The sequence below is a fragment of the Cnephaeus nilssonii genome (assembly GCF_951640355.1).
Source record: "Cnephaeus nilssonii genome assembly, chromosome: 21".
Classification (NCBI taxonomy): Eukaryota; Metazoa; Chordata; class Mammalia; order Chiroptera; family Vespertilionidae; genus Cnephaeus; species Cnephaeus nilssonii.
The window spans coordinates 37,244,409-37,256,075 of NC_137092.1; the positions used below are offsets into that span (position 1 = coordinate 37,244,409).

An 11,667-nucleotide genomic window follows, 5' to 3' on the forward strand; every position below is an offset into this window, starting at 1 on the left:
TAAAAAAAGAAGGATCTCTTACCCTTTGAGACAGTATGGAGGGACGTAGAGAGTACTATGCTAAGTGAAATTAGCCAGTCAGAGAAAGACAAGTATCACATGATCTCACTCATATGTGGAATATAATGAGTAAAATAAACTGATTAACAAAATACATCCAGAGACATAGAAGCAGGGAACAGACTGTCGAATCTCAGAGGGAAGGCAGGGATGGGTGGGTAGGTGGGAAGAGATCACCCAAGGAACTTATATGCATATATGTATAACCCATGGACACAGATAATAGGGTGGTGAAGGCCTGGGGCAGGGGGTGGCTTAGAAGAGGTCAATGTGGGGAAAAGTATATGTAATACTTTCAAAAATAAAGATTTAAAAAATAAATAAATAGCCTGGCCTGAGTGGCTCAGTGGTTGAGCATCGACCTATGAACAAGGAGGTGATGGATTCTCTCTCATCATTGATGTTTCTATCTCTCTCTCCCTCTCCCTCCCTCTCTGAAATCAATAAAAACATTTTTTTTAAATGAAGCATGGTCCAATTATTTAATGTGCCACATAGTATTAATCATAGTAGCTCAATTTTGTGAAGAAGAAAAACACTTTTGTTTTACTTCAAATAAACCACATTTTTTAAAAGAAAAAGTACTGCATAAAGTAAAAAAAAAGAATAAGTGAAACAATTTTTTTCAATAGGCCAAAGATCCTATCTAATAAAAGAGTAATATGCAAATTGACTGTCACTCCAACACACAAGATGGCTGCCCCCATGTGGTCAAAGATGGCTGCCCCTATGTGGACACAAGATGGCCACCACAAGATGGCCAGCAAGGGAGGGCAGTTGGGAGAGACCAGGCCTGCAAGGGAGAGCAGTTGGGGGCGATCAAGCCTGCAGGGGAGGGCAGTTAGGGGTGACCAGGCCTGCAGGGGAGGGCAGTTAGGGGCAATCAGGCTGGCAGGGGAGCAGTTAAGCATCAATCAGGCTTGCAGGGGAGTGATTAGGGGGTAATCAGGCTGGCAGGCAGAAGCGGTTAGGGGCAATCAGGAAGGCAGGCAGGCAAGCAGTTGGGAGCCAGCAGTCCTGAATTGTGAGAGGGATCCCAGATTGGAGAGGGTACAGGCTGGGCTGAGGGACACACACACACACACACACACACACACACACGTGCACGAGTTTTGTGCAACGGACCTCTAGTTTAAAAATAATGCTGATATCCATTGCTATAAAGGGTATGTAGAAATGTGTGGCTGAAAATAGTGTATTTTGATAAAGACCTTTTAGAGCACATTTTGGAAGTGCCTATCAAAATTTTAAATGCACATTCTCTTTAATCCAACAATTCTTCTTCTAAGTATCTATCCTCCAAAAAAGCTCACATAAGTGTACAAATATATGCATAGAATGATGTGCCCTGCAGCATTGTTAGTAACAAAAGATTGAAATTAATTTAAATGTTCATCAGCAGGAAGGTGGTTATATAAGTTACCATACATATATCTTATGCAAAATTTAAAAAGTGAAGTTAGTCCACTTATGCAGATATAAAAAGATGTTTATAATGTATTGTTAAAGGAAATTAAGGAGCAGTACATATTAAGGTAAACAAAGTCTAACAGTAAATATACAATACAATTTTATTTTATTACTAGTGGCCCAGTGCACAAAATTTGTGCACAGGAGGGGGGTGTCCCTCAGGTGGCCTGCACCCTCTCCAATCTGGGACCCCTAGGGGGATGTCCAACTGCCAGTTTAGGCCTGAGGATCGGGCCTAAACCGGCAGTCAGACATCCCTCTCACAATCTGGGACTGCTGGCTCCTAACTGCTCACATGCCTGTCTGCTTGATTGCCCCTAACCACTCTGCCTGCCAGCCTGATCAACCCCAACTGCCCTCCCTTCTGGCCTGATCGCCCCCAACTGCCCCCCCTGCCGACCTGCTCGTCCCCAACTGGCCCCCCTGCTGGCATGCTCGCCCCCGACTGTCCTCCCCTGCCAGCCTGTTTACCCCTAACCGCCTCTGCCTCACTCTCCACCATGGCTTTGTCCGGAAGGACGTCCGGAAGGTCTCCCAGAAGGTCTCCTGGCCTAATTAGCATATTACCCTTTTATTAGTATAGATTATCTTTTTAAAGAATAGTTAATTGATTTTTAGAGAGAGAGGAAAGGAGGAGAGAGAGAAACATCAATGTGAGAGCACAACATTGATTGGCTTCCTCCTGCACTCCCCTACCTGGGATCAAGCCTTCAGCCCTGGCATATGCCCTTGACTTGGAATCCAACCAGCAACCTTCTGGTGCAAGGGATGATGCCCAACCAATTGAGCCACATAGGCCAGGGCTACAGTGCAATTTTAAATCCATGCCCCGTATATATTTTGTCTCTGATGAGGAAACACATGCTCCGAGATTTTTAAGTAACTCGTCCCAGGTCACAGTGAAACTCATTGATGATTTCAGTACAATTCATAGAAAGCTAAGGGGGCCAGGAGTAGCCAAGCAAGGGGGTATAGAAGGGCACACCAAGTCCTGAAGGAGAGGATATCTGCATTTTGATGAAAGGTGGGGCTGGAAAGATTGGCTGGAGCTGTACCATAAAGGAACTTTTACCCATGTTGAAGAATTTGGATTTTATTCTAGAAAGAATGGGGAGCCAATAAAAGAACTTCAGTATAGAACTGTCCCGATTGAATTTGCATTTTGGGAGGGTTACTCTGATGGCAGTCTGGAGGGCCAATTTAAGGGTGCTTAGCCAAGAATCAGGGAGACCAGCTCAGCAACTGCAATAGTGCCAGTGAAGGAAAATCAGGAGTTTACAGATGGAAATACAGAAATAGTTCCAAGTCACGTTTAGAAGGCAAACTACATAGATGTTGATGATGGATTGGAGGTGAGAGTGAGGGAAAGAAAAGTGTGATAGGCAGGGCAATTGGATGCTGACGATGCTGTGTATTCATGCGAGGGACACCAAGGGAAAAGTAGGGTTGGGGGAGGAGGAAATGAGGAGTCCAGTTTGGGGCAATGTGGAAATTCCTGGGGAAGTCCTAGTAGAGAGGCCCAACTCTTCATCCACACACCTGGAGAGCCAGCTTCCTTCTGGCCAGCTCCACAGGAAAGAACAACAGTTCTCACTCAGCTGCTATTACGTCACCACGGCTGCCATCACCCCTACAATGCCCCACACCCTTTCTCCTCCTATATTGTCTATTTTGGAAGGTGGACCCCCTGTTTATTCAGGCTCTCACGTCAGAAACCTGGGAGTCCTCTTCTAGCCTACTATGTTTAATCAATTGCCAAACCCAGTTGAATCTACCATTTAAACAGCTTTCCTGCTGTAGCTGGTTTGGCTCAGTGGATAGAGTGTTGGCCTGTGGACTGAAGGTTCCCAGGTTCAATTCCGGTGAAGGGCACATGCCCGGGTTGCAGGCTCAATCCTCAGTAGGGGGTGTGCAGACGGCAGACAATCCATGATTCTCTCTCATCATTGATGTTTCTATCTCTCTCTCTCCCTTCCTCGCTGAAATCAATAAAAAAAAATATTTTAAAAAAATAATAAATAAATAGCCTTCCCACTGCACCGCTTAGACAGAGTCTTACCTTCTCTCGGGTGACCTTGCAATGGCTTCCTGAAACTGTCCCCTGTGCAGATCTTACCTTCACTTGTCTGTCTTCGGAACTGCCCTTAAAGTGACATTTCTCACATGTAAATCTGTTGGTGTTCATCTACTCTATTAAAGAACAGCCACTGGCTTCCCATCACCATGTGGCAAAGTACAAGCTCCCTAGCACCGCATACAATGTCTCTCCGGACCATTCTCCGTGTGCTTACCTCTTAGGCCTGTGGTCGGCAAACTCATTAGTCAACAGAGCCAAATATCAACAGTACAACGATTGAAATTTCTTTTGAGAGCCAAATTTTTTAAACTTAAACTTCTTCTAACGTCACTTCTTCAAAATAGACTCGCCCAGGCCATGGTGTTTTGTGGAAGAGCCACACCCAAGGGGCCAAAGAGCCGCATGTGGCTCGCGAGCCGCAGTTTGCCGACTACTGTCTTAGGCCATTCTCCATCACTTTCCTATCCCATCAGCCTCCTGCATTCATGTCCTAACAGTGTCAAACTGCTTATATGCTCTCTTGCTCACGGAGCCTCCTCAGGCCTCCAGGCTTTCATCCCTACAGTGCCCTCTACCTGGAATAGCACACGCTTAGGTAGGGTTCCCTGGGATTCTTGCACTCTGAGATAGTATGCAGGAGAGTGCTCCTAGGCGGGCTTCTGGGAACATCTGCTAAGTGTGCAAAAGCTGGATTAAACAGAGAGAAAAGCCGAAATACAATGCAATGGCAGCAGAGGCCTCACAGGGAATCTCAAGCTGAGATGGTTCGCTGTGAGCCGACTCTCCTGCAGCTGAGGAGGGGAGTGCCCTGTCCAGTGAAGGAGGGGGTTTGTGAAGGAGGGTCTTGATAGCACACCACAGAATTCTCTGCAAGCACCTTTGCAGACCTTGCTATCGACCTTCTTTTTGTTGTTTGTTAATTTATTGATTTTAGCGAGAGAGAAAGAGAGAGACATTGATTTATGGTTCCACTTATTTATTCATTCATTGGTTGATTCTTTTTGTGCCCTGACCAGGGATCAAACCCTCAACCGTGGTGTATCAGGACAACGGCGCTACCCAGCCAGGGCAAAGCGCTATTGTTCTTCACGGCCCAGCTCAGGTTCTAGCTGCTCCCTCCCTCATCAGCACTCCCTCGGAGTTTATCTTTCCTTCCGTGCATGACTTCTATTCCTTGTGTGTGCCATTCACTGTCCAAAAAAGCAATGTGTTTACATGTCTGTGTCCGCATACCACCTCCCCAGTAGATGGTGAGGAGAGCCTGGGTCTGCCCTTCAGAACCTAGAACAGTGCCTGGCACACACTGGCTGCTCAATGAATGTATAGTGCATTGACTGAAACGGGATTGAGTAACGGAGGAGACAGCTACAAGGCTATGAAAGGAGAGAGCTGGGGCTTAAGTGCCAGGAAGGATAGAAGGGAGGACAGTAACAAAGAGGCTCTTATCTCAGGGCCCTCCGTCTCCTCTTGCTTCCCTAGGAACCAAGCTGGAGGCCCTTCTGGGGAGGTCCAAGAGTCCCGGGTCAGAGCGAAGCAAGCCTCTGAGCTTAGAGTGGCCAGAGTGGGGCAGAAGCCAGCCAAGGGCTGTACCTTGTAAATAGGTAAATAGCCCTGGAAGGCAGAAGTAAACCTAGAAGGAAGGAAAGGGCTTCTAGGGGGAGAGAAATTGAACGTTTCCAGCCTGACAGCTGTCACTCAGATTCCTACATAAAAAAGGACACAGCCCTAACTGGTTTGGCTCAGTGGATAGAGCGTTGGCCTGCGGACTGAAAGGTCCCAGGTTTGATTCCGGTCAAGGGCATGTACCTTGGTTGTGAGCACATCCCCAGTGGGGAGTGTGCAGGAGGCAGCTGATCGATGTTTCTCTCTCATTGATGTTTCTAACTCTCTATCCCTCTCCCTTCCTCCCTGTAAAAAAATCAATAAAATACATCTTTAAAAAATAAAAGGACACAAAAACAACACACTGATGTTCGCATACACAGCAACCACAGAAGGAGGCAAGCATCTCCAGAAATAGAACACACACACACACACACACACACACACCAAATGAAATGCACAAAGGCAGGGGGAAAATCAATAAAAAAAAATAATAGGTCATTAACATATGTAAATGAACACCTATGAATTATTGTCTCTATTTACCCCAAGTCAGCAATCAGCCCTCATTCACCTTCAAGAAACCTCCCACAAAAACTCTGGATGACAGGTTCCCCTACATCTCCTTCACCCTCTGTCCCCAGAGGGTCTTCTCTTTAGGTTTCTGAGCAGCTCCCAGCCAGAAAGGGGCAAGAGTGAGAAAGTCTCTGCATGTGGCCAGCAGGGGGCAGTGTCCAACAAGCAATAATCAGACCAGGCTCACAGAACCTGGAGGAGGAGCAAGGACCAGAAGTCCGGGAATCAATATGACTTTCTGATCACATCTCCCACCCAGGTCTCCCTCCTTTTCTGTTGTTTGTTTGTTTGTTTGTTTTCAGCACTCCTCATGTGTCTCCTCAGCTGTAGTTTGTCCATCCTCAGTTTAGCAGATTTCATAGTTTGGTTCTTCCCAACTTTCCAGAGAACACTGAAGTGAGGAATCTTCCCCTCTGGTGTTCCCATAGCTTCTTGTCCCCTCCCACTTTCTAGGTTTCCAGGATGTTCAGGACTCGTGAATTTTCCATTGGACTTGTGACTGATGCCAGGGCCACCTCTCGGGGGCACCTACGTCCTCACTAGTGCACAACTGGCCTGGTGGAGAAGGGGCTAGATGTCAGGCCCCTTCCCTGCCCTGGCCCAGCACCTTGTGCAGGCCACGAGCTGGACAGCAGTACAGGTTGGCCCTGCTACTTGCTGCCCCTGAGGTACCGCTTGGTGAACACGCGTTGCGCTGAGCACCGCCAGGATGGACTCACTCAGTCCTCCTAACACCCCGTGAGGCAGGTCTTATCATCTTCCTCGGCTCACAGATGAGGAGTCTGAGTCCCAGGGAGGCATGTGGTTTGCTCATTGTGGCGCCAAGAGGAAAGGCGAGTGTGGAGCCCAGTCCCACGCAGGTGCTCTGTCCGCGGGTGTGCGCGTCCTCACCCTTGAGCACGAGGTTGCGGTAGCTGCTGCTGGCCCCCAGCCACACTGCCTCCCTCCTCCCCGCTCCCTCTAGGCTTGTGTCCTTCTCCCCCCCAACTAGCACTCGAGGGCTGTGACCCTCCTGTTAGCGTCTTTCTCCTGCTCACTGTCCTCGCACAGTCAGACCTGAGGACACGAGGAAAAGGCAGAAAGACGAAGGCGGGGGGGGGGGGGGGGAATAAAAGGAGCCTGCCGCATGCAAGGGTGGGGAACCTTTTTCCTGCTCAGGGCCGTTTGGATATTTACAACATCATTCACGGGCCATACAACATCATCGACTTAAAAATCAGCCTGTTGGGTCAAACATTTCATGAACTCACCTCTAATGCCTTGGTAGGGCCAGACGCAATGATTTCCCAGGCCTTAGGTAGCCCTGAGGCTGGCCGCTCCCCGCCCCGGATAGAGGAAGAAAAGGCAAAGAAGGTGGACACTGGCCGGGGACAGAGAAGGAAGGAAGCTGGGTGAGCCGAGGAAGAGGGCACAGGCAGGGCCTCCATTGTGTGGGCACAAAGGGGCCATCTGCCTGGCAGCCTACACAACGTGTGTGTGTGTGTGTGTGTGTGTGTGTGTGTGTGTGTGTAAGGAGAGAGGGGAAGGAGTGGCTAAGAGTCCTCCCCCACACCCCATTCTCAAACCCTAGGGACCCTGCTGTCTGCTCTGTCACTGGGGGGGTGGGGTTTGCTGAGAAAGAGGGCAGAGAGGAGCAATTATGACGGAGAGGACTAGAGGCCCAGGGCCTGCAGGAACCAGGCATGGAACAGGGTGCGGACAGCTGCAAGGGGTATGACCTGATGAGAAGGGACTGGAAGAAGAAGGGAGAGGGGAGGAGCCAGAGCCCTCCTTGCCTGGTGCCCCAAACTGCCCCTCCCTCACCCCACTGGCCCTCACACTCGCTGGGTTTGGAGGATGTGAAAGGAGGGCCCCAAGATGGCATGGTATTCTAGCCTTCCCTTCCTCCCTTCTCCTGGTCTGCTGGCCCGGAGCTCTTTCCCCTTATCCCTCAGCCTGGGACTTCATCTCCCTGACCGTCCTCTCCCAGCGCCTGGTCCCTCTCCCTTCCCCCCTCTCTTCCCCCTCTCACTTCCCACCTCCGTCCTCACCCCTGTCCTTCAGAGCCCAACAGCAGCGAGGCCAATTGATTATCTGAAGAAATTCGGAGCTAACAGTAGAACAGCTGCAGCTGCCACCTCTTACCACCCCCAGGCCCTCAGGGATCCCTAAGGAGGGGGCCCTGTAACCCCTTCTGCTTTCCAGCCTGGCAAAGGGAAGAGTGAGGGGGGAAGGGAGCTCAGGGGACTATGGTTGCTGTGCAGGGGGAGGCACAAAGCACTCGGGGCCAGGAATGGAAGAACCAGGTTCTAGTCCCAGTCCGCCATGGCGTTTGAATCCCATGAGCCTGTGGATAGCAGTAACCTGCCTTTAAAACAAAGGTGTCGGCTGCCCTAGCTGGTGTGGCTCAGTGGATAGAGCGTCAGCCTGTGGACTGAAGGGTCCCGGGTTCGATTCCGGTCAAGGGCATGTACCTTGGTTGCGGGCACATCCCCAGTAGGGGGTGTGCAGGAGGCAGCTGATCGATGTTTCTCTCTCATCGATCTTTCTAACTCTCTACCCTTCTCCCTTCCTCTCTGTAAAAAATCAATAATATATATATATATAATAAAATATGGGGTCCATAAAGAGCCACCTGTCAGGACGGGTCATTTCAGGGAGGCAGAGGGGCCTGGCAGTATGGAACAGAAAGGACCTGGGTTTGGACTTTGTCTCTGCCCACAAGGAGCTGTGTGACCTTGGGCAAAGCCCTCCTCCCCTCTGGACTTTAGTTTCCTCATCTAGAAGTTGATGTTAGGTGCCTCCCAGGATTCCTCTGGTAGTCCTTCAGCACGTCTCTGTATCCCTACCGTATCACTCTCTTAGTCCTAGGTCCATTGTGTTCTCCCCACATCCTGAGGTGGGGGAATAGAACATGAGCCAAGAACTGAGGTTGCAAGGAGTTTCGACCCAGTTTAGAGACAATACCAGGGAAGACAGTGTTTCATGCCATGGCTTTTCCCAGGAGCGTGGACCCCCAGATACAGGTTGAACTTGGGTTCCATTGGGACACTCAGCTCCTCCTCAGACCCATTGGGAGCAGGGGCAGAAGCACATCAGAGAGATCAGAAAGTGTCACTCAGTGAGTGCCCAACATGGGGGTCCATGAGGCTTTAGGGGGGGAGGTCTGGGACCTGTGTGTGACACCTTCCTCTGCCCCTCTGTACTCTGTGACCCCTTCTTTTTCCCGTCTTCATTTACCCACCAGACTGCGCTCTCAAGGCCCCATCAGAAGAGCCGTCAAGGCCTGGAACCCACTGTGCCCCCCCTACCCTAACCTGCAAGCCAACTTCCAACCTATTCAAATGATCCAAGCCATGCCTGGTGGTAGAACGAGGTCATTTTAATGTTTCTTTTTGTATGAAATCGGAAATGCAACAGGACATAGGACACAGACCCCTAGGGCCCACACTTGGGGGTACTAGGGAACAGTGAGGGATTGGGGGAAGGCTGAGAGAGAGAGAGGTGGGTGGGACAGGTGAGGTTGTCTGGGAATAAAGGGAGCTGAGGAAGGAACTGGGAGCCCTGGAGCTGGGAGAGGGGCACCATCCCAGAGGACCAGGGTGACAGACAGATGGATCTGAGGAGGGATACGGGGTGTCATGAGCAAAGGGGATCCCCACACACACCTGCAGTTGCAGAAGGAGCACGAAAGGGAAAGGAATAATCAGGGAAGAAGCAAGAGAGACCTGGCCAGGGCTTCCAGGAACCTCCTCACCCTACCCCAAAGTGCACAACTTGGCAATAAATAGTAATATTTATAAATAAATAAGTAAATAAATAGATGAATAAATAAATACATAAATAAATATCCTTGTAGAGCTAGCAGTTTGGTGCGAGGGAGGAGCATGCTGAGTGCAGTGAGCTCCTTTCTTTTGCACAGGTCCTAGGGCCCTTGTTCTGCTGCTGACCCCGGGCTCCGGTGAGCATGTGGGGCTCAGTTACATGGGGGTGGGGGCAGGGAGCTGGAGGTGGGGTGGGTGAGGGTCAATTTAAGGAAGGTAGTTTAAGGAAGGGGGGGATAATAAACAGGTCTTAGGACCAGGAGAGCTGAGCACTCCCAGAGGGCGATGAGGAGGCACCCTCTGCATCCAAGGGAGGAGCAGATGTGGGTCTGCACATTTTCGTGGTGGTCTGGGATGCAGGAAGCAGAGGTGAGATCTGGCCCACCCATTCCCTGGGGTGCGTTTGGGAACATCATCCCCTGCCCCAGGATCCAGGTTTGCCTTTCTCTAGCTCTGCACCCAGGGAGGGAGAAAACTGGGAAGGTAGGAGTGGGAGGGGCCAAGGAGGGGGAGCAAATAGCTCAGAGAGCGCAAGGCACTCTCTACCAAGGTCAAGGCCTGCATCCTCAGGAACAAGATAGAAAATAGGAAGACTTTCCCCCCAGTGTCAGCTACTGGGATCCCCCCCCCTCTCCCCGCCACGGAGATGACATCATCTTCGCAGGCCCCTCTGCCAAACTAGACTGAGATCTCGGAGGAGGAAGCCCACCTCACTCTAAGCCCAGCCTACCCCTTCCTGTTCCGACGTTCCCTCCCTACCACGGGCAGGAGAGGCTGCAACAGGGTGGAAAGAGGATGGGAGGGTGGGGTCTGGGTCTCTGAAAAGCTGTACCTGGGATAGAAGAGGGAGCAGCCCTTGAGAGAGCTAGGGGGACCCAATGTGTGGGGAGCTTAGTAAATCCAACAAGGACTGGACCCCGACCTCCCCGCAGACACTGCTAACAGCTGGGGCCCAAACACACACTGAGAAGGTGGCCTGGGATGCCTGGTTCGGTCATAGAAAGCCGCCTTCACGACCCGCGGGGACATCATCCCCTACCCCAGGCCTGGGGGGCTCCATGCCAGGGTACGGGGCTCAGGAGAAAGATGTCTGTTCTAGTCAGTGGGGAGGAGAAGGGAGCTGGGGAGGCCCGTGGAGGGGCGCACCCAGGCCGCCTTCAGACATCCAGCACGTGGTTCAGGTAGGAAATGTAGCAGATGGCCAGACGCAGGATCTCAATCTTGGAGAGCTTCTTGTCCGGGGGCAGCGTGGGCAGCAGCTTGCGCAGCTCAGCGAAGGCCAGGTTGAAGGCCTCCACGCGGATTCTCTCCCGCGTGGCGTGGGCTGTGCGGTACTTGGCTGTGGCCCTGCGCCTGCGCCGCCGTTCCTCCCGGCTCAAGTGCTGCAGGTCTTTCCTGCCAGGCTCCCCCGGCTCCAGGCCCCGGGCCTGGCCCCCTCCTGGCCCCCGGGGCCCAGCCCCGTCAGGGCCCGCCCCGCCGCCCCCGTAGTCACTGAAGCCTGACTCGGGCTCAGAGTGGGTGGGAGGCAGGTCCAGCTCCATGGTGTCTGAGTTGAGCATCATGATGGATGCCCCCAGCCCCCTGAGATCAGGATCCCCTCCCTCCCCACGCTCTGGGAGCCTGAAAGCTGGTTGTGGGAGAGGCAGGAAGGGCCTTGGGTGGTGGGGTCTGCCACTGAGCTAGAGGAGACAGAACCACTTCAGGATTCCATGGTCAGGGTTCCAGGTGGGCGCCTGTAAGAGAGAAGAGGACATTGGTGGGGAGGAAGGAGGGGCCGCTCAGAGATGAAGAGGGCATAAGGGAGGTGTGAGATGGACTGGGAGGGGGGGAAGGGCAGGAACAAAGGGGAGGTGTAGGGTAGGGGGACAGCAGGACAGATAGACAGGTGGGCGCGTTGTTAAAGGAGCAGGAGGAAAGATGGTAAGGAGGAAGAGAATCCAGAAAGTGAGCCATGGGGAAGGAGGAGAAGTGACGAGGAGGACACGGGGCAGGATAAACCTGAGAACGAGATTAAAGATCTCAACGTGAGACCTAAAACTACAAAGCTCCTAGAAGAAAGGGAAAATGTTTCCTGACATC

General features: G+C 51.6%; 1 protein-coding gene across 1 annotated transcript; it reads right to left on the reverse strand.

Moving 5' to 3' along the window:
* Positions 1–10,745: 10,745 nt before the first annotated feature.
* NHLH1 (nescient helix-loop-helix 1) lies at positions 10,746–11,150 on the reverse strand (the record flags this gene model as incomplete). Its single annotated transcript, XM_079761865.1, has 1 exon — positions 10,746–11,150. One exon carries the CDS (start codon positions 11,148–11,150, stop codon positions 10,746–10,748), a length of 405 nt encoding a protein of 134 aa, XP_079617991.1.
* Positions 11,151–11,667: the final 517 nt, after the last annotated feature.